General features: G+C 51.3%; 5 protein-coding genes across 5 annotated transcripts; 3 read left to right on the forward strand and 2 right to left on the reverse strand.

The window, feature by feature from the left end:
* The first annotated feature begins 490 nt into the window (after nt 1-490).
* PV06_06852 (glutaminase A) lies at nt 491-2,226 on the forward strand. Its single transcript, XM_016408016.1, has one exon. It carries the CDS (start codon nt 672-674, stop codon nt 2,067-2,069), a length of 1,398 nt encoding a protein of 465 aa, XP_016261496.1. The 5' UTR covers nt 491-671; the 3' UTR covers nt 2,070-2,226.
* A 1,272-nt stretch (nt 2,227-3,498) lies between these two features.
* Nucleotides 3,499-6,229, reverse strand: PV06_06853 (uncharacterized protein). The gene is made up of 4 exons (XM_016408017.1): nt 5,650-6,229; nt 5,261-5,592; nt 4,600-5,191; nt 3,499-4,540 (listed from the first exon to the last, which is right to left on the reverse strand). Exons 1-4 carry the CDS (start codon nt 5,759-5,761, stop codon nt 3,873-3,875), a joined length of 1,704 nt encoding a protein of 567 aa, XP_016261497.1. The 5' UTR covers nt 5,762-6,229; the 3' UTR covers nt 3,499-3,872.
* Nucleotides 6,230-8,702: 2,473 nt separating this feature from the next.
* Nucleotides 8,703-10,885, reverse strand: PV06_06854 (glutamine synthetase). The gene is made up of 6 exons (XM_016408018.1): nt 10,675-10,885; nt 10,582-10,623; nt 10,418-10,510; nt 9,501-10,005; nt 9,053-9,448; nt 8,703-8,997 (listed from the first exon to the last, which is right to left on the reverse strand). The coding sequence occupies exons 1-6, from the start codon at nt 10,675-10,677 to the stop codon at nt 8,939-8,941; spliced, it is 1,098 nt and encodes a 365-aa protein (XP_016261498.1). The 5' UTR covers nt 10,678-10,885; the 3' UTR covers nt 8,703-8,938.
* A 2,381-nt stretch (nt 10,886-13,266) lies between these two features.
* On the forward strand, nt 13,267-15,665 carry PV06_06855 (uncharacterized protein; the record flags this gene model as incomplete). Its single annotated transcript, XM_016408019.1, has 2 exons — nt 13,267-14,694; nt 14,751-15,665. The coding sequence occupies 2 exons, from the start codon at nt 13,267-13,269 to the stop codon at nt 15,663-15,665; spliced, it is 2,343 nt and encodes a 780-aa protein (XP_016261499.1).
* Nucleotides 15,666-16,396: 731 nt separating this feature from the next.
* PV06_06856 (uncharacterized protein) lies at nt 16,397-17,625 on the forward strand (the record flags this gene model as incomplete). Its single annotated transcript, XM_016408020.1, has 3 exons — nt 16,397-16,881; nt 16,962-17,199; nt 17,248-17,625. 3 exons carry the CDS (start codon nt 16,397-16,399, stop codon nt 17,623-17,625), a joined length of 1,101 nt encoding a protein of 366 aa, XP_016261500.1.
* Between the last annotated feature and the right edge of the window lie 851 nt (nt 17,626-18,476).

Here is an 18,476-nt window from a genome sequence, read left to right on the forward strand (position 1 = left end):
AATCAGAGTGATGACAAGAATCGGTTCAGAGACTGTGAACAAAACAGGATATCAAATTGATAGCCTGGATCCTACGGTACATGGTGGATCCTTGAATGAAAGACCAAGAACGATTTGACCATGAATATCTCCCTCTCCAGGGCCCCGATTGTTCTAAACCAAGGGTAGAGCAACATGATACCTGGTTCTTCGAAGCCCCCGTCTTGCAAAATCTCTCGCTCGATAAAGGACAGTTTGCCCAACCAGAGGTAAGACGACAATTCGTCTCCGTCGAGAAATGACCGTTCTTGTGGTGTGTTTCAGAACCCCCATTGCTATGGGAGTAGGAAATGTGAGGCCAGGACGCCGCTGATGTAATCTACATAGTTCTCGGCACTCTTTTCCTCTTTGGGGTCACCGCCAAACCGCCTGGTCTGGCCCACCCGTCTCAGATTTTGGGGTGGCCCGGGAACCCCGGGCATAGATTAATTCCTGGCCGCAACTCGCTTACCTCAACAATACAAAGTAGCAACTCGCTAAGAGACGCGAAAGCTGTGGGGTATCTGGGGCTTTGGTTGACAAACAAAGCTTTGCGACGAAGAAGATTGTTCAGCACCGTTCCTGTCATTAATTTTCCCTTTCTGTTGTTGCTCTGACGGGGGCAACAGCTAAGAAAGTGCCTGGCCCTCGGTATGAAGTCACCGATCCCGGACTACCTGAATGTTTTGCTGGAGAAGGTCCGGCCGATCGAAGATGGCGTGCCCGCTCAGTACATCAAGACGTTGGCCAACGCGGACACGTCCAAGCTGGCCGTGGCGATCGTCATGGTGGACGGCAATGTCTACTCGGCCGGTGACGACCAGGTCGAGTTTTCCATCCAGTCCATCTCGAAAGCCTTTGTCTACGCCATCGCCATCGAGGACGCCGGGCTGGAGCGCGTCCTGGAAAAGATCGGCGTGGAGCCGTCCGGCGACGCCTTCAACAAGCTGTCGCTGGAAAGGGGCAACAACCGACCGATGAACCCCATGATCAACGCCGGTGCCATCGCGGCGCACTCGCTCGTGGTCCACCCCGACGCCACGGCGGAGGAGAGGACCGACCGCATCCTCAAGACCATGTCCCGACTGGCCGGGCGGGAGCTCCACGTGGACGAGGAGGTGTACGAGGCCGAGCTCGAGGACGCCGACCGCAACATGGGGATCGGGTACATGCTCAAGGCGGCCGGCATCATCTCGTGCAGGCCGGCCGAGGTCGTCAAGGGCTACATCCGCCAGTGCTCCGTCAACGTCAACGTCCGTGACCTGGCCATGATGGCGGCGACCCTCTGCAACGCCGGCGTGAATCCCGTGACGGGCGAGGCCATCATGCCGCCGGAAAGTGTCCGCCAGGTGCTCTCCGTCATGACCACGTGCGGCATGTACGACGCCGCGGGCGACTGGGTCTCCCGGGTCGGCATCCCGGCCAAGAGCGGTGTCGCCGGCGGGGTCATCGGCACCCTGCCGGGGCAGGTCGGTATCGCCGCCTTCTCGCCCAGGCTGAACGACCGGGGCAACAGCGTGCGCGCCGTGGCGCTGTTTGAGCAGCTGTCGCGCGACATGGGTTTCCACATGATGGACGCCAGCCAGATCGCCAGGGCCAGCGTGAGTACCTCGGTGGCGAAGATCGTCGCGGGCAAACAAGATCCTCACCACCCCAACTGCGACCGGCAGGTCGTCATCTTCGCCCTTCGTGGCGCCGTCCGCTTCTCCGGCTCGGAGCGCCTCACGCGTGCGATCGTCCACGAACTCGGCGAGCCGGACCCCAAGGACCCCGGCTCCGGGGGCCACCGGGACGCTTGCGCCATAGTGATCTCGCTCCGGGACGCGTTTTCCCTCAACCTCATCGCCCGGCGGGTGATCCACGAGAACATAAAACGTTTGCTGGCGGAGGGAAAAACAGTCGTGGTGATTGATCCCAACGGTGTCTTGCAGATGGATTTGGGCAGCCTCCCGACGTGTCAACACCCGCAGATTGTTGAGAATGAAAAGGAGGCGAGAGAGTTCATCGGAGGGACAGGTTGTTCGGCCATTACTCAGTCTGACAATTGGTAGTAGGACACAATCCATGGTAATCAGTCTCAAGTACAGATCAAAGATCCGTACTACCTACTGTGAAATTGAGGCTGAGTTGGCCCTGATGTGTGACGCACCATCTGATCCTTTTAGAGCAGAAAAGCGGTTATCGATACAAGTCCCACCTTACAGTCTTCTTCTCCCATGGAATTCGAGCAATTCCAGCCATAAGAAATTTGTAGTACGTAGTGCAGAAAAGAAAAAAGACTGCAACCGGGGGAGAATTGGTATCAGACCCAGTTTTGATCCCCTGCCCGAAGAGTATTGTCAGGGGTGCCCCCAAAGGAACTGCCTTGAGTGAACCCATCTTTACCAGTCGGCAGATGCACACCTCAATTCGCATGGCATTCCCGGGGAAAAGAGTGTCTTTCCTGCCATGTGCAGGACGCGTGTTGACCCCTTGTCTTTCTTTCGGGTCCCCCGTTCTCGTCCAAGGTGACCTTTGATCCTCGTCAATCCCCCCAAAAGATGTGTGAGGATGTGGTGTGATCGAGAAAATGAAACGATGTGAAAAAGACAAACCTCACACAAACAAATATTGCCGTGTTTGCACAAAAATATACCGGCCTCGGTAGCCCATGTGTTGTTCCACTTTTGCAGCTCGAGAGCACGGTGAGCAACAACAATCAGACACTTTGAGGTGTGTTCGTCTGCGAGAGCCGTTTTGTCAAAATCCATTTGCATCAAAATCTTCCTGATCTCAATATGTTTCCTTCTAGACAGAAAAAAAGCATCGAAGTGAAGAGGGCGATGAAAATGATCGTACATAGGTAGGTGCCAGGTTTGATAGAGGAGCGAGAGACGGAATGATTTTTGAACCTTGGCTACCTACTTCTGCTCAAGATGCCCGTCAGAGTCGAACGTTTTCCCACCGACCCGTCGAAGAGTTGTTCACCATGGCCTACAGGCAGGTAAGTACGCATCTGTCTATTCGTATGGTCCTGCGTTTGAAACTGAAACAGAGAGAGTGACCGGCAACAACGAAAGGGACAGACGACCTGTGTTCTCGAGTTGAGCTCGTCATTGGCTTTTTGTCCAAGGCCCCCTCTCTAGGTAGATGACCTGTTCACGTTGAACTCTCACGGATGACGAGTTGATATTTACTCAAGATACCCAAGGTTATATACATCGCAGTAGCAGCGGTAAGATGGATCAGGTAAATTGCGTATCAAATCTTGCTTACTTGACGGAATTACGGAGTACAAATCTCCAAGCCACAGAAACACTTTGATTTGTGTGGCCCTAGAGAGAATAGTGAGGGCTGTGGCTTTGCTTTTGCAATGACCTACTCCGTATCATTCATTACGCTCGGGATTATGGATTCGCCGCGAAATTCCCCTCGTTGAGAACGTTCACCCGTCGAGAACAAAAATGTACTGAAAAAGTGTTTGCAGCAAAAAAGATGCTGGGGGAGACAAGGGTTCATTCACCAGGTTTTCTTGTTGACTTTGTCAAATCTAGATCAAAAGACCCAACAAATCTATTCAAGAGCCAAAAACCCATTCAAGGATTCTATTTTTGTACCACCTCCCGACACCTTTCGTTTTCCTCTATCGATCAAATCAAGACCCGAATCCAAAACCACCGGGTACTCTAGACAACACATGAATCGGTGTATTTCCAAAAGGCAAAAAAAAAGTATTTCATACTCGCTCGCTCAGTGATATTCTAAAAACCAAAATTCAAGTCGTAATCACATCAGACCACAACAACCACAACCACAAGTTATACCCGTATATAGATTACAAGGCAAAGAATCACCCATAAAAAAGGTCAATAAAATCAACTTGGCCTTTCTACCGGTACATCTTGTTCTTGTTTCTCATTTTCTGCCAAATTCTTGGCCTTTTCTCGCTCTTCCATGGCGACGGCATGACGATCACCTTGTGCCGGTAACTCGCCGTGGGTAGTGGTGGGTGGGAAATGTGATCCGGATCCGGACCCGGAACTTGCGTCGTGTGATCCCGCCTTGAGCATCTTGGAATGCTCGCCTATGCCGTGACGGTCCTCCTGGGGCATGTCCGGGTCGGCACCGTAGTCCGTCCTCTGTGGCGTCCAGGCGAGGTAATCCCGACGGACCTCGACGTAGTCGTAAGCAAACTCGCCGAGTTGGTCGTCGTCCATGCCGAGCAACTCTGCTTCCTCCGAAGCCCTCAGGTGAAGACCGGGGATGAAGTTGACGAGGTAGGCGAGGATGGCGCTCATGACAAACGCGTATCCTGTACAGGCAAGGATGTAGGCGAGTTGGATGTAGAATTGGCGATAGTTGCCGATCGGCCACCCGCCGATACCCGTTCCAGTCGTCGGGTTGGTGGCTCCGGTGTTGACCCCATCCAGACCGACGACGTAGTCGACGCCAAAGAGCGCATTGAACATGAGACCGATCATGCCGGCGAGACCGTGTTCAGCGAACACATCCATGGAGTCGTCGATTCGGACCCAGTACTTGACTAGAAACGGGGCAGGAGTCAGCAAAACTGGAGAAACACCCGGCCAGAACAACACTCACTCTTGGTGCCAAAGTTACAAGCAACACCGGTCACGATACCCAGTACGACAGAGCCCCAGGTGTCGATGTAGCCAGAAGCGGGTGTGGCTGCCACGAGGCCCGAGATGGTACCGGAACACCAACCAACCATGGTCCACTTTCGGGCCAGCCGGAAGTCGAGAAGAGTCCAGGTGATGGCCGCAAAGGTGGCGGTCAAGTTCGAATTCCAGCAAGCCATGACGGCGCGCAGGTTGGCGCCAAAGGACGAGCCACCGTTGAAACCGAGCCATCCAAACCACAGCAAGACCGTCCCCAACAGGATAAAAGAAACGTTGTGAGGGCGGAAATTCAGCATCATCTTTTCCTGGCGTTTTCCAAGGACCATGGAATACGCCAAAGCAGACATGCCAGAGCCGATTTCGACGGGGCCACCACCGGCATAGTCCATGACACCATATTTGAAGGCCCAGCCGTTGGCGTTCCAGGCCCAACAAGCGATAGGGTTGTATACCAAGGTGGCCCAAAGGAATGTCCAAACCATAAAGGGCATAAGTCGACCCCGTTCAGCAACAGCACCTGCAACGATGGCAGCGGTGACAGCGCAGAATTGCATCTGTTGTGACACGTTAGACTAAACTTGTCCAAACATCAAATCTCCCCACAGCTTGCTTCGAGTCCGTACCTGATAAAAGGAATATAAAAGACTGGACACGAGGGGCGATCCGGGACTTGGGTTTCCAAGAACTCTCTTCAAACCAAAGTGGACAAGATCACCTATGAAACCATTCTGGGCGGTGGGGGAGAAGGTCAATGAATAACCCCAGAAATACCACTGAAAGTTGATTATGCTCCCGGCGGCCATACAAGCCCACATCATCGACAGGGCGGATTTTCTTCGTGCGAGCCCAGAGTATAGAAATCCGAGACCCGGTACCATTATGAGAACGAGACATGAGGAGATGATGATGTAGGCTGTATCGCCTGACTGGAACCATTTGTTCAGATTCTCATGCCCTGGTCAGACGGTTAGAATGGTGGTGTGCAGACGGAGCCCGAACCCAGATGACATACTTGAGTCTCCTCCAGTTTGCGCGTTTGTGACCTGAGTATAATCTGCGGGAGCGCCGGTCCAGTTGTAGGAGGCATAGGTTGGGATAAAATTGGTGACGCCTGGAGCTGACATATTGGCGGGCTCCGGATTACCGGGTGCTCGTGTGACTTGATGAGGTCAAGCTGGTAACCTGCCTCGAGGAGGGCCGTGAAGGACGGCGGTACACTTGCTGTGTGTTTTGCAGTCGATATGTCGCGACGTTGGTGAACAGTTCAACAGTTGGTAAGTCGCAATATTAGCCAAACCGTGAGAAGAAACTTGGTCAGAGTACTCGTAGTGGCAATGGCAAACTAGGATCGAAGGGCCGAAGTTGGTGGTATTTCAAGACCAGGTGGTGTTCTAGTCAAGGAAAATAAAAAGCAATTCGAGGTCATGAAGATGAGCATGAGAAAACATTTGACACTTCTGGGCGACATCGGCGTGTCGGAAGAGCGAGGCGTCATTGTTTCTGCGTTTCCTACGGAGTAGTACCAGTAGGGGATGCACTGACTAGTCTCGACTCTGTAGGAGCAAAGAGGCGTGGTGAAGCTAGAATCTCGAACTGTTGGTGGAGCAGGAAGTCGGTGGCGTGGATCAGTGGAACTCACGTCATTCGATTGACAAAGCGTCGTTAGACATACATATTGTACTGTAACTCGCTCCGTATGATACCCGTAACTGGTACTGGATGTACCTGTGCGAGACCCCGACGATACTGATGACTACACTATAATGTACTCGTACGGAGTGTGACAATGGCAGTGGATTCGGGTAAAAGAGCAACAAGACTTACAGGATGATACTCGTATTGCCCACTGACAAAGCCTCAGTTGACACCTTTTCGTTCGATTTCTCTACGTTGTGACTGGCCGGGTAATCATGCAACACCGAAGATTCAACCTCGATGGCTCTGATCTCGACATGTTCTCCCATGATGCCGAGCCTTTGGGGTCTTCTTGGCTCCATGACACTCGAACATCAACCGCCAACCAATCTTGCCTGATATGTCGAGAGATGGACAGGGTCACCAGTTTGAGTGATTTAAGCATGTCTTGGCCTTCATTGCTTTTATCTGTAGCCATTCATACAGTACCAGTACGGAGGATTGTGAGTATCCGTACCGAAGACGACGATACGACATGCCTTGGGGATCTGCATCTCCGCGACTGCCCCAAAGCATTCCCCTGAGGAAACAATATTCGGGAGTTCTCGTAGAAAAAAGGAATATGTCTCGTAATGCCAAGAGCGACAGTTGAAGCGGTTTGGAGTTGCTTTTTGAAAGAGATTCGCATGGGCACAGAAACAACAGTGCAATCGTCTATGCAATAAATCATTGCAACTGTCAAGCCAATCACAACATGTTTTCTTATCATGGCTGAACAAATTTAAACTCTGACAGGGGCATAGCTTGTCCAGCCGCACTAACCACTTCCGTCCCAGGATCCGCTCACCTGCGCCTCCCATCGCCAGGGATCTTGCTTAGCACTAGGCGAGCCTAATGCAAGCCAAAATTGACCTTATCTTTGGCCAATAGCACATTCGACATTTACTAAAGCACGTGAGTTTCCATTCCTCCGCACTGGGCGTTTGGCATTGTTACTGCTGAGGTTTTGCTGGGCATCGGCTGTAGGAAGCCTCTCGATGCACCTCTTTTCTGGGGAGTCAGGATGGACTTTGGGGGGGTTTTCCCCAGGCCCATTCTACTTGGTGTGAGACGCCCACAGCTATCTTGCGACGATTGAAGATCAGTCCATGCCAATTCTGAGATAGGCGGTTCTGAAATTTTCCTGTCATGCTGATGGAAAAAAAATTCGATGCAGCCAGCTCAAAGTGACCAAGTGCAGAAGTAAGGAGAGAGACAAGGAAATGTTTGGCAATCACCTGCACACTCACCATCTGAAGGCAATACAAAATAAAGGAGCGGGTTCTTCTGGTAGGAAGCGAGGGCAAAAGCACGCGACTGTTTCACAGTCTCATGTTCTTATCAGTTCCGGCTGTACATGAAGTCGCTCCCCTTGAAGCGGCTGTCTACCCGCCCAACCAAGAAGCTTTGTCGAGACCGACAAGAATAAGGTGATGTCAGAATGAGATGATCGCCACCGATGTTGATGCGAATTTTCCTCCAGAAATCGATGTGAGCAGGAATGCAATTCTCCTTGCTGATGCAGATTGCTGGTCGCTGATAAGGAATCCATCGAGATCGGCTGAGCTGATCGACGCCGTCATGGCACGTCAGTCTGCTCGTACCACGTTACAGGATGCTAAACAGGCATCAGTCTCTGGGTGATTGTGATGCAAGCAATGTCAGGTATGATGTCTTGACCAGGATGAGTCGGTGGCTGCAAGGTTGTTGGCACATGCCAAGGCAGTCTCAGTTCATCTGCTGGGTGATCATACCACAGGAATGACCTAACCATGCATGTGTTACCACCAGTGTGGCCCGTCCCTTATCGAGGACGACGGTACAAGCAGGAAGCCGTCTGCATGGACGCTTCCCATGCACGACACAGCCTTATCCCCAGATTCCCGTGCACGTCTTGCCTGCAAGTCTGACTGATCTCCTTATCAGTAGACCATCGTTTCCACCTATGACCTTTGCGCTATCTCGAACTACGACTGACTGCTGACCTAATCCAGCCTTGACCCATATTTCAGGCACGGAGTGAAGCACTGTGGCTGCTGTTGAGGCCCCGAGCTTTCATTGGTTGTGCTGGACGTCAATTGGAATTGTGGTGAGACCAGCCTGTATCTTTGCTTCGCTAGTAGTCTATTTGACGACGGAGACATTATTTGAGAACCCGGTTCTGTGCTCGGACAGATGCGAAGAAACGGCACGGTCAGCAGGACCAAATCCAGGTAGTTTCAAGCAAGCCCAAGACGCACAGTCAAGAAGAGAGTTGGCCTTGTCACTCTTCTCTCAGAGCAAGGGAAGGAGGTATACAGAAGGACCTTAATTCGGTCTGACATCAAATGTCTAGGTAGCAATCCACAGGATAGTGAATAATAACAGAGAGTCTTTGAAACAAACAAATAGTATTAAATGTAGAGATGGTCATAATCATTCATTCGCCTATAGCTCTAATGGCGACTCTATACCGCGAATTCTGCGTTTCTCTCAGCAAAGTGTAGCGTCTTTGGATCCGCTCATGAATAGCAACAAGCACAATCAACAACCACCAACGCCCTGTGCAATCCCCAAGCGTCCTGAATGTAGAACAAGCTTCCCTTCTCACTCAATTTTGTCCACGCAAGCTATAGAGGGTATCTAGTTTAAAACTTTTCCTCGGGAAGAGATCCATACATGGTCTCGACAATAATGCCGGTGATTTCTGTTCAACTTGTTAGTATCAAATCAATCTTGATCATGACACGGAGACAACTTACGGTATGGGTCAGCGTTGGACGCAGGTCGTCGATCCTCGAAGTAACCCTTGCCCTCCTTGGCGCAGGCACGGGGAATTCGGACAGACGAGCCACGGTTGGCTACACCCCAGGTGAATTTGTCGATACTTGAGGTTTCGTGGGCACCAGTCATTCGCAACTCGTTTCCTTCACCGTACACCTTGATGTGCTCAACGTGGCGCTCCTCAAGCTTCTTCATGGCCTCTTCAATGTATTTCATTCCACCATCTTCACGCATCTCCTTGGATGAGACGTTGGTGTGCAGGCCGGCGCCGTTCCAGTCACCGGGGATGGGCTTGGGTTGGAAGGAAACAACGGCACCGAATTCTTCGGCGATACGGTGGAGGAGCCATCGAGAGACCCAGAGTTGATCACCCACTGGAGTTGTTAGGACAACATTTGACGCATGTTGTTGACGGATCGAACTTACAGTTAATACCCTCGCAAGGTCCGACCTGGTACTCCCACTGTGCGGGCATGACCTCAGCGTTGGTGCCAGAGATCTCGATACCAGCGTACATGCAAGCCTTGTGGTGTGCTTCGACGATGTCACGGCAGTAGACACGGCCAGTACCAACACCACAGTAATAAGGACCCTGAGGGCCGGGGAAACCCCCCTTGGGCCAACCGTACGGCCAGCCGTCAGGGCCCAGGAGAGTGTATTCTTGTTCCAGACCAAACCAAACCTTGTGCTTGGCGTTGGCTTCCATCAGGCGTGCAGCATCGTGTCGGTAGTTGAATTTGTTTGGTGTTCCATCTGGATCCCAGGTCTCGCACATGACGAGGATGTTGTCACCTAGACGGATAGGATCGGGGAACATGGCCACAGGCCGGATGTAGACATCGGAGTTGTCGCCTGGGGCTTGGCCGGTTGAGGAACCGTCGAAGTTCCATTCTGGAAGATCATCGACGGACTTGGGAGCCTTGTCCAGGGTCTAGAAATCGCCAAGTAGGTTAGCCTCATGGTTCTGCGATTCAGATCAATTTCAATGTGTCACTTCGCCATTAGGCCGTAGTAGGATTGTCGTGTTGGCGCCGACGGGAAATGCACATTGACGTCGCCTCCCGATGTGCCGAGATCGGCCAAGTCCGAGCTGATTGGCGCACAGCTTTGGTTTCTGAGGCGGAGCAACGTCGGAATAATTGAAGATTTGAGCCACATTTCTAGTGCAACACCGCATGGACCAGGATGGCCGAGCGTGGGGTCAACCATTTCAATGGCAAGCCGGTTGATTGTCGTGACTGCGCCAAAGTTGTTGACGTTTGTTGTAAATCGCATTCGATGGTCGAGCAGAAGTTGACGGTGACACCGAGATGGATTCAAGAGAGCGTGAGATTTGTGCTTACCTTTGTCTTATTTCGGAGGCCGTTCGTGCCATCGATCCAGATGTACTCGGCCAGGACCTTGCCTCTCTGGTCCAACTTCATGTACTTGGCCAACTGCAAAGAAAATCAGCATTGTCGAGGGAGAGAATCCGGCGCATTGCACCGTCACCAGCAGTGGCACTCACATTGGAGGCATTAGAAACAATAGTTGATTCACCGACGCCAGCCTAGAATGAGTCAGTGCCTTGATCGCGTGCACAGCTCAGCAGGAACCATACCATGATGGGCACTAGTGATCCGGAATGTGTACAAAAACGAGTAACGTGTGGAATGTGATGTAGACGACTGTTTCAACCCTCGCTGAACAGTACGACTTGATTTAAGGCCTTGGGGAAGAAAAGGAGGAGGAGTGGAATGAAGATAGATAACGAGAGAAAAACGGGCAGAGCAAAGAATAAATAAATGTATTAATGGAGCTCGCCAGTTCCGATGGCAGGAGCAGGAGCAGGCGCTAGTGTGGCAGTGAGCAGAGTGAGAGAGATGTTTGCGGCACGCAGCCAGGGTGCGTTCGCCGTTGCCCGCCCTCCATTGCCCCGCCAGGCATGGTGAGCCCCTCCCTCTAGCCTCTAGCACAAACCGCGCCCAAGCACAAGCAAGGCCTGTACCCGTACTGTAACGCAATCACGCCTAGAACAACACCCCGACGGCCACCACTGCGCAATCGTTGGCCCCGATCCTCAACAAATAGGGTCCCCTAACGCACTGCCCGACTCGTGGCTTTTATTGGGGATCAAGGGCTCCGACGACCGTCGATTATCGTCCCCTCGCCTCTCGCTTGATACCCCACCGTTCTTCACCCATTCACCATCGCTGCAATTCCAACCTTGCTAAGATAAGGGCCTCGATCGATTTTCCCTTCTCAATCGCCCATGAATTTGCCGTGTCCTCACACCCTGTGAAGTATGCAGTGACGACTACATCAGACAAGACGGTAGCAGACGCCAGACAAAGAGATTGGTTAAACAAAGTAAGCACGAGGCAGGCTTTCAGTGAGCGACGGGGTTACGGAGTACTGTAGACGTCTTGGTGGTACGGCCATCGTACCGACGACTGAGACGGAGAGGATGACTCCACCGTGGGATTGGTATAGCACAAGGGTGGGCTTTGCTTATGGTCGCTCTAACATCAGCCCGAATAAGTAATTGGACGAGTGCCTCGCTCGAGGAGCGCACCGCAGAGTCTAGGTGGCATGACGGGATTCGCGAAGCTGAAGGGTTGAACAAAAGAACTTTCTGGTTGCGTAAGTCCAGAAGCAATACCACATCAGACATCGTTCTAGACAACGTACATGACTCGACATTGCTTCTGCCAATAAATGCCATGCCAATATTCGGTACCTTGCAGCGTTACTGTTACCGAATTTATTGCCAACTGCGTTTATGTTATTGAATCTTTGGGCCGCACCAATCGGAAGTCTGCGATAAGCAATTGCGCTCATTTCACGCGAGCCTTGACTAACAACGCCACAAATGCGGCCTGACGGCGCGTACCAGTCTAATTGCGGTACCCATCGCAGTAACTGCGTACGACTCCCCTCCATCATCGCTTCGATTGTTGTTTTCTCAAGGAATGCAGGTCAAATGAGCCTAAAGGGTTGCGATCTTCATTGCTCTTTTCTTTTGCTTCGTGGTACGCGTAGGTTATTGGGGACTCCCTCTTCTGCAGAGCTTTTACAGCGGCAGTTCTCTAGCCGCGAAAAGAGATGTAGATCGCCCTGCGGAGTGGTTGTCTCCTCTCCAGAATTGCCTGCGCCTCCTGAACTCTTACCCATATTCCTATGTGGACACACAGCTACTGAACAAGATCGATGAGGAACATGAGCATTTTGCTCGGGCTGCAGTGAGTCGTCGTGAAAGCAGATCGACTGCGGCTGAGGGAAATGCCTCTGTTGGGCTCTTCAATGGAGTGCTTACTCAAGGAAAGTCACACTGGTACGGCTAATTAGGTGCTTCTCATACGATCTCATGCAACGGACACTCCTTCACCATCCTTCGCAAAGGAAACCTTTTGCAGCGCCTCTTTTGGGGTTATATGGCCCAAGCCCCGACTCAGTCGAAGACGCAGCGTATAAATTGCTACCAGCATCGATAGGAAGAGCCTGGAAGCATGTATAAGTGGTAGAACCTTCACGTGAGGGATCTCCAGGAAGATCGAGCCTGAACAGGTTCAAGTTATACTTGGAGTGATGTGCTCATCATGAGACTAGTCTTTTCACAGAGAAAACTCGCATACATTTCCCTCGAGATCATCATTAGAGCAGTCGCTTTGATATCATGGAAAGACTTGGTACTGTACTCGTATTGAAGTCTAAAGATGAATACAAATGATTCATGATCTTGAACAAACGCTGTAGCAGGATTCCGGTGTTTCTCTGTGCACAAGAGATTTGTGGTAATCTTGATATCTCTGGGGCACTGTACTCGTACAAGTAGTATTTCATGCACTTGGGTTCCGCTGCGATATTCAATCTGCAACTAACGAGGTGCTGTCAGAACATATGGATAGCCATTCGGCTGCCAGAGAATATCTCACATGCTGAATTCAAGCGGAAGATCTAGACAAAATGCTTCGCCGTGGTTTCTCCGCTGGATCAGGCAGACCTCACGCGTTGCACCCCTAACTTGATTCCACCCATGCCTTATTACCTAAACATCTACAGAACGTGGCTTGAACTGCATCTGCATCTCCGAGCCCGCCTTTGACAATGGCGTATTCTTCCTCCTAGAACATATTCTTTGCACGGACAATTTGCCGACGAACCTCACTTGCTCCCCCGATATACCGACCACGTATGGCTATCCTCGAAAGCCATGCCTCGCCACAGACCAACTTCCGGATACGCTCGCCTTGCGCAGGCAGACGAAGATGAGCCTTTAGGAGACGAAGATTCAGACTACGAGAACTATCACACGACGCCTCTGACTACCCGGTATGCCTCAATACAACCTGGACCGCGAGAGAGCATGCGCTCGGGCGCGCCATATGACCAACGACGGAGACCGACGCGACGGATGCGAAGTAATTCCTCCGGGGTCGACATCAAAGCCATCAACGCGCGACTGGAGAGGTGGGCTGAAGAGATTGTCACGAAGTTCAAGATAAATTCGGTCAAGGGCAAGACACAAGAGGAGGAACAGCTCGAGATACATCACTCCGTCTTTCAAGCTCCTCCCGGAATACAGCCATGCACTGCAGAAGATCTGGCCAGCTATGCCGCCATAGAGACACAACGCATGACGAAGCACCAGTTTGAGGATGTTGTCGAGGCCGTCAGAGTCGCCATTGAGATGGGCGTGCACCCAAAAATGATATCCCAAGGGAGCTCGGGAAGTTATTTTGCGCGAAATAGTGACGGCAAGGTCGTCGGCGTATTTAAACCAAAAGACGAAGAACCCTACGCTTCGAGAAACCCCAAGTGGACGAAATGGATACACCGCAATTTGTTCCCTTTCTTCTTCGGCCGAGCCTGTCTCATTCCAAACTTGTCCTATGTCTCCGAAGCCGCAGCATATGTCCTGGACAGACAACTGAGGACGTACATTGTGCCTTACACCGATGTGGTCTGGCTGTCTTCCAAATCGTTTTACTATGACTTTTGGGAACGCAGAAGTAGCTGGAGAGGAAAAAAGAGCCTGCCGGCCAAAGTGGGCAGTTTCCAAGTCTTTCTCAAGGGCTTCAAGGATGCGAACATATTCTTGAGGGAAAACCCCTGGCCAGATCAGGCGACGGAATTTCGAGCAGACCTCGAACATAAAAGGAAAAGGAGGCCACTCTCAAATTGTATACCAAGCGCGACACATTCCGACGACGAGGAAGAAGCCCCTCGTCTTCTTTCTCCCCAACCCCAGGCGGAACAAGCACCCAAGTTTCACTGGACGCCCACGATAAAACAAGCATTTCGGGAAGAACTCGAGAAACTCGTCATATTAGATTACATTATGCGAAACACGGATCGGGGATTGGACAACTGGATGATCAAGATAGATTGGAAGCTGGAGGAGGTCTCGCTCATCGCCGAACCCCCAAAGCCCCAGGGGGATGCTCAGAATGGAGATGCTACACCCCGGCAGATGTCAGTCAGCCCACGACCAGAGTCCAACACGTCGAGGCCTTATCGTAGGTACGAGGCTATGGAAAGCCGGTCAGCTACTCCTTCCCTTAGCCAGGAAAACAACTGCTCAATAACTCTGGGAGCTATTGACAACAGTTTATCATGGCCATGGAAGCATCCTGATGCCGTAAGTCGATTTCTGTGTCTTGAGTGTTGAGGTATCGATTTGCTAATCAAGTGCAGTGGCGGAGCTTTCCCTTCGGCTGGCTATTCCTCCCCGTGTCTCTTATCGGACAGCCCTTCTCTAAGAAAACCCGCGATCATTTCCTTCCCCTTTTGACCTCCACGGCTTGGTGGAGTGAGACCCAACTCGCCCTCAGGAGAGTGTTTGCTCTCGACGATGATTTTAAAGAAAGCATGTTTGCACGGCAGATAGCCGTCATGAAAGGTCAGGCGTGGAACGTCGTCGAGACCCTCAAGCAGGAAGACCACGGGCCGTTGGAATTGACCCGACGAACCAGAGTCTGTGTTTGGGATGACTTGGTCGACGTCCCTGTGGCGATCCCAATGCGTGTACCATCCGCAGAAATGCATCGCAAACAACGCCGTTACGACCAGCAAGAAGAAATGGACATTGGGGCGTCGTATTCTTCGGCACCTCCCGGACGCCAGCAACCGGAGCACGATCTCCTCGGGTCGCCGACGATGGAACTGCCCAACCCCAATCGCTTCGATCTCACGCGCGACGATAGCGCGGCTGATCTTTCATTCGCCTCGGGCCACGAAGGTCCGGCGAGCCCGGTCGACGTGAGCGGCTTTGATTCTCTCGAGCATGCCAAGGAAGCGAGAAACAGCCTGGGCAACAGCGCGAGCATGCCGCCTCGGCCGGCCATGAAGAAACAGAACCGATTCAGCTTCGAGTTCCCACCACGCCGCGGCGACGCCGCCGGGCCCGGCGCCACGAGGACCAGTGCGCGTAGGCAGCGTTCCATGTCCACGCGCAGCGGGAAGCAGGCGCCGGCCTTGTACGAAGGTGACGATCTCGAAGGGGATTTGGGTTATTCTGCCGCGAGCGACATGGAACAGAACAAGCGAAAGGTCATTGTCGAAAGGTTGGAAACCATCAAAGGTAAACAACCCGTCTTTACCTGGTGTTGAGTCGGATGTGCGGAATGCATTTCTCGTCTTCGTGATCTTCCTTCAAGGGTTGTGGTCGTGGTACCGACTTTGCAACGGTAATAAGGTCGGGCAGGGGGACCCTTCTTTAAAAAAAAATTTGGGTTGTAAAGAAATATCATTGCATCACGGCGTGAAAAATTCGCATCGCATTGGGCTGGATATTACGGAGTATATATATATATATATATATATACCCCGAACTGTGCTTTGTCCATTCCCATGTTCGTTCAGGAAAGGGAGCGAGGCTGCTTTACTCGGGCACGTGACGGGGCATCGAGGAGACCCGGCTGAGCAGGGGAGAGCGTTGTGGGAGCCCGGCCAGACTATGGGGGAGCACTGCGCGAGCCACAGGGAGCGCCCAATGCTAGAAGCCAGTTCGGGCTTAAGGATCCCCTTTAGGCCTCGGCTATAATTACCTCTCGGCCAGGCATCCGTTCTAGATAGGCGTTAGTGAACCTGGAATATTCCCTGCCCTTACACTGTTGCCTAAATTTGCCCGTAACCATAGGCCTGGCGGTGCGCCAGGGTACGGGGTAGTTAAATTATCCGTCGTACTGAGAGCAAGGAATCTGATTAAGGAAAACGGTGGTCCAGGCACCAAGATGCCTAAGGTCTCCGTTAAACTGTGAACAACCAGCTAGTACAAAATACAGTGCGGTGACTCATTGCTTTCCAGGTGCGTCGATGGTGGCCGGTGTTGCGATATGACAATGGAGGGCGAGAACGAATACGATCTGACGAAGTTTGTTAACATTCGGAGCTTTTCCTGGACCGGACCTCAATCCAAGGAAGATTTTGATGCAATCAAAGACTGCCTTGCTGCAAACGCGGGACACTTGGAAGTTCTTAACCTTGATCTCATGGACTGGTCAAAAGCCGACGACTTTTGGTATATAGATCATACACGATGGTTAGACGAGCCCACTCGACGCAAGAACTTCTTCGCCGATGACATTCTGGGCCTGCCTTTAGATGCCGACAGGCGAAGTAGCGGTGTCTGTTTTCCTGTGTTACGGCATCTGCTCCTCGGGCAGGTGTCCTTTGACTCCGCCATCACTCGGCTGGTCAATGCGTTTTCGATCTTCCAATTGAAGCAACTCAAGCTCTGGAATTGCCCACAGACGGTTAAATTGCTGGAGCATCTGACTGAGGCCCGACAAGATTTGGAACTAGAATCTCTCGAGGTAACATGCGGGTACGAGTATGCAACAATGATGACACGTTGGGACTGGAGTTTACGGTTCCCCCATTCTTGCGGAAGCTCTCACGTCTTAGAGACTTGTACCTCTGCTTGCCTATTGTGCAGTGGGATGAGGTCGTGGACTCCGTTTGCAGTCACTTAGAGACTTTGGAGCGTGTCACCATACATGCGCGAACTGTCGACATTGACGACGAAAGCCCGTATTTTGAGGAAGAAGCGGACGGTGACCCAACCTTTTGTGGGGGTTTCTTTGAGCTTTTCACGAAAGGAGATTGTGATGTCGTCGGGATCCAATATCCTCCTACCTTTGCGGTGAGTGGAATCAATCTTTGACGTCTAAATTGCTGACTTCGGGAAAAGCGAAAATGTCTCCAGCCACACGCAAAGGACGTTTCTTGCAGACTTCTGCATCTGAGAGCCGCAGGGGACTCTTTAACTAGGCGCGACCACGAATTTTATGTTAATCGCGAGGAAATAGACAGCTTTGCTGACTGGGTTTTCGGACCTAATGGCTTCTCTGAGCTTCTTGTTCTCGCATATGGCGACTTTGCATTCCCCGACATACATGAAGACAAAAACGTGCTCTACTGCAGGAACAATGTAGCCCAAGGGGAGGAAGGTGTTCAACCCACTCACTTCAAGATCCTTGAGCCCGCAGATGAGCCTCTTTGGGATTGGGTTCAGGGCAATATGGATGCATTGTCAGCTTGTGCTTACACAGCGTTACTTCGGGTCTAGCAGACGTGGGAGAGGACAGGACGATAAGCAATTATACGGTTGCGGTTACACCAACAACAGTATTATGCACGTTGAATGTAGCATGGTCTGAACAGAATGGTAGAGGTGTTGATTAGCTCGGGAATGAAAGGAATAGTGCGCAAGAGTACTTCGCGTTGAAGCCGCTATGCCGGCTCGACAACGCCTTCTGGAGCTTCTCACACTGCATTAAGAGTGCCTAGTTAGGGTGGCATTCAGGCGTTGGAAAATGCTTCTTAGCCAAAAATCCAGGACTGTTAAACTGGGTGTAAGTAGCTGTAAAAACGGAATCAGACAATGAAGCTAGGTTGGTGTAGCTATAATATTAGAGATGCGTTAACACAGGTTGAGATAGTATTGTTTTGCAAAGTGTCTCAATTTTCTTTACTAGATCTTTACTACACACATGTGCGAAACTGGCGTCACCTTAAGCAACATAGAATTGTTAACTATATTAACTATTCTAAGTTAAAAGTGTCGGCCAGTTAACCCGCGTAAGGCTGAGCACACTGCGCAAGGCTGAGCATGGTAAGACTATTAATTTATAATTAATAGTCTATTCTGTTCTAAAGCCTTCTATATAGACTCTCCTTTACGTCTATATAAGGAGGTCTTTACCCCCCTTTATGGGCTTTTCACTTCTTAAGCTCTCTAAGTCCTTATTTAGCTATCACTTAGCTAGTCATTCATTAATAAAGGCCTATTACGCTATACCCTTTTCTATTACGATATAACCTAGTCCTCTTAATAAACTTAAATAGAGTACCGTATAGTCTAATAAACTATATAGGGCAATGAACCATAAAAACCTACCTAACCACCTTTTAATGTCT

Source organism: Exophiala oligosperma (genome assembly GCF_000835515.1).
Source record: "Exophiala oligosperma strain CBS 72588 unplaced genomic scaffold supercont1.6, whole genome shotgun sequence".
NCBI classification, from domain to species: Eukaryota; Fungi; Ascomycota; class Eurotiomycetes; order Chaetothyriales; family Herpotrichiellaceae; genus Exophiala; species Exophiala oligosperma.

What these genes read in the sequence shown, in the direction of transcription:
- PV06_06852 (XM_016408016.1), top strand. Translation starts at nt 672, where the DNA reads ATGAAGTCACCGATCCCGGACTACCTGAATGTTTTGCTGGAGAAGGTC.
- PV06_06854 (XM_016408018.1), bottom strand. An exon ending in TTGTTTCTAATGCCTCCAAT is followed by an intron (nt 10,511 to 10,581) that starts GTGAGTGCCACT and finishes TTTTCTTTGCAG; the next exon opens with TTGGCCAAGTACATGAAGTT. An exon ending in GCCTCCGAAATAAGACAAAG is followed by an intron (nt 10,006 to 10,417) that starts GTAAGCACAAAT and finishes GGCGATTTCTAG; the next exon opens with ACCCTGGACAAGGCTCCCAA.
- PV06_06853 (XM_016408017.1), bottom strand. Translation starts at nt 5,761, where the DNA reads ATGTCAGCTCCAGGCGTCACCAATTTTATCCCAACCTATGCCTCCTAC. An exon ending in GCAAACTGGAGGAGACTCAA is followed by an intron (nt 5,593 to 5,649) that starts GTATGTCATCTG and finishes CCGTCTGACCAG; the next exon opens with GGCATGAGAATCTGAACAAA. An exon ending in TTTTATATTCCTTTTATCAG is followed by an intron (nt 5,192 to 5,260) that starts GTACGGACTCGA and finishes GTGTCACAACAG; the next exon opens with ATGCAATTCTGCGCTGTCAC.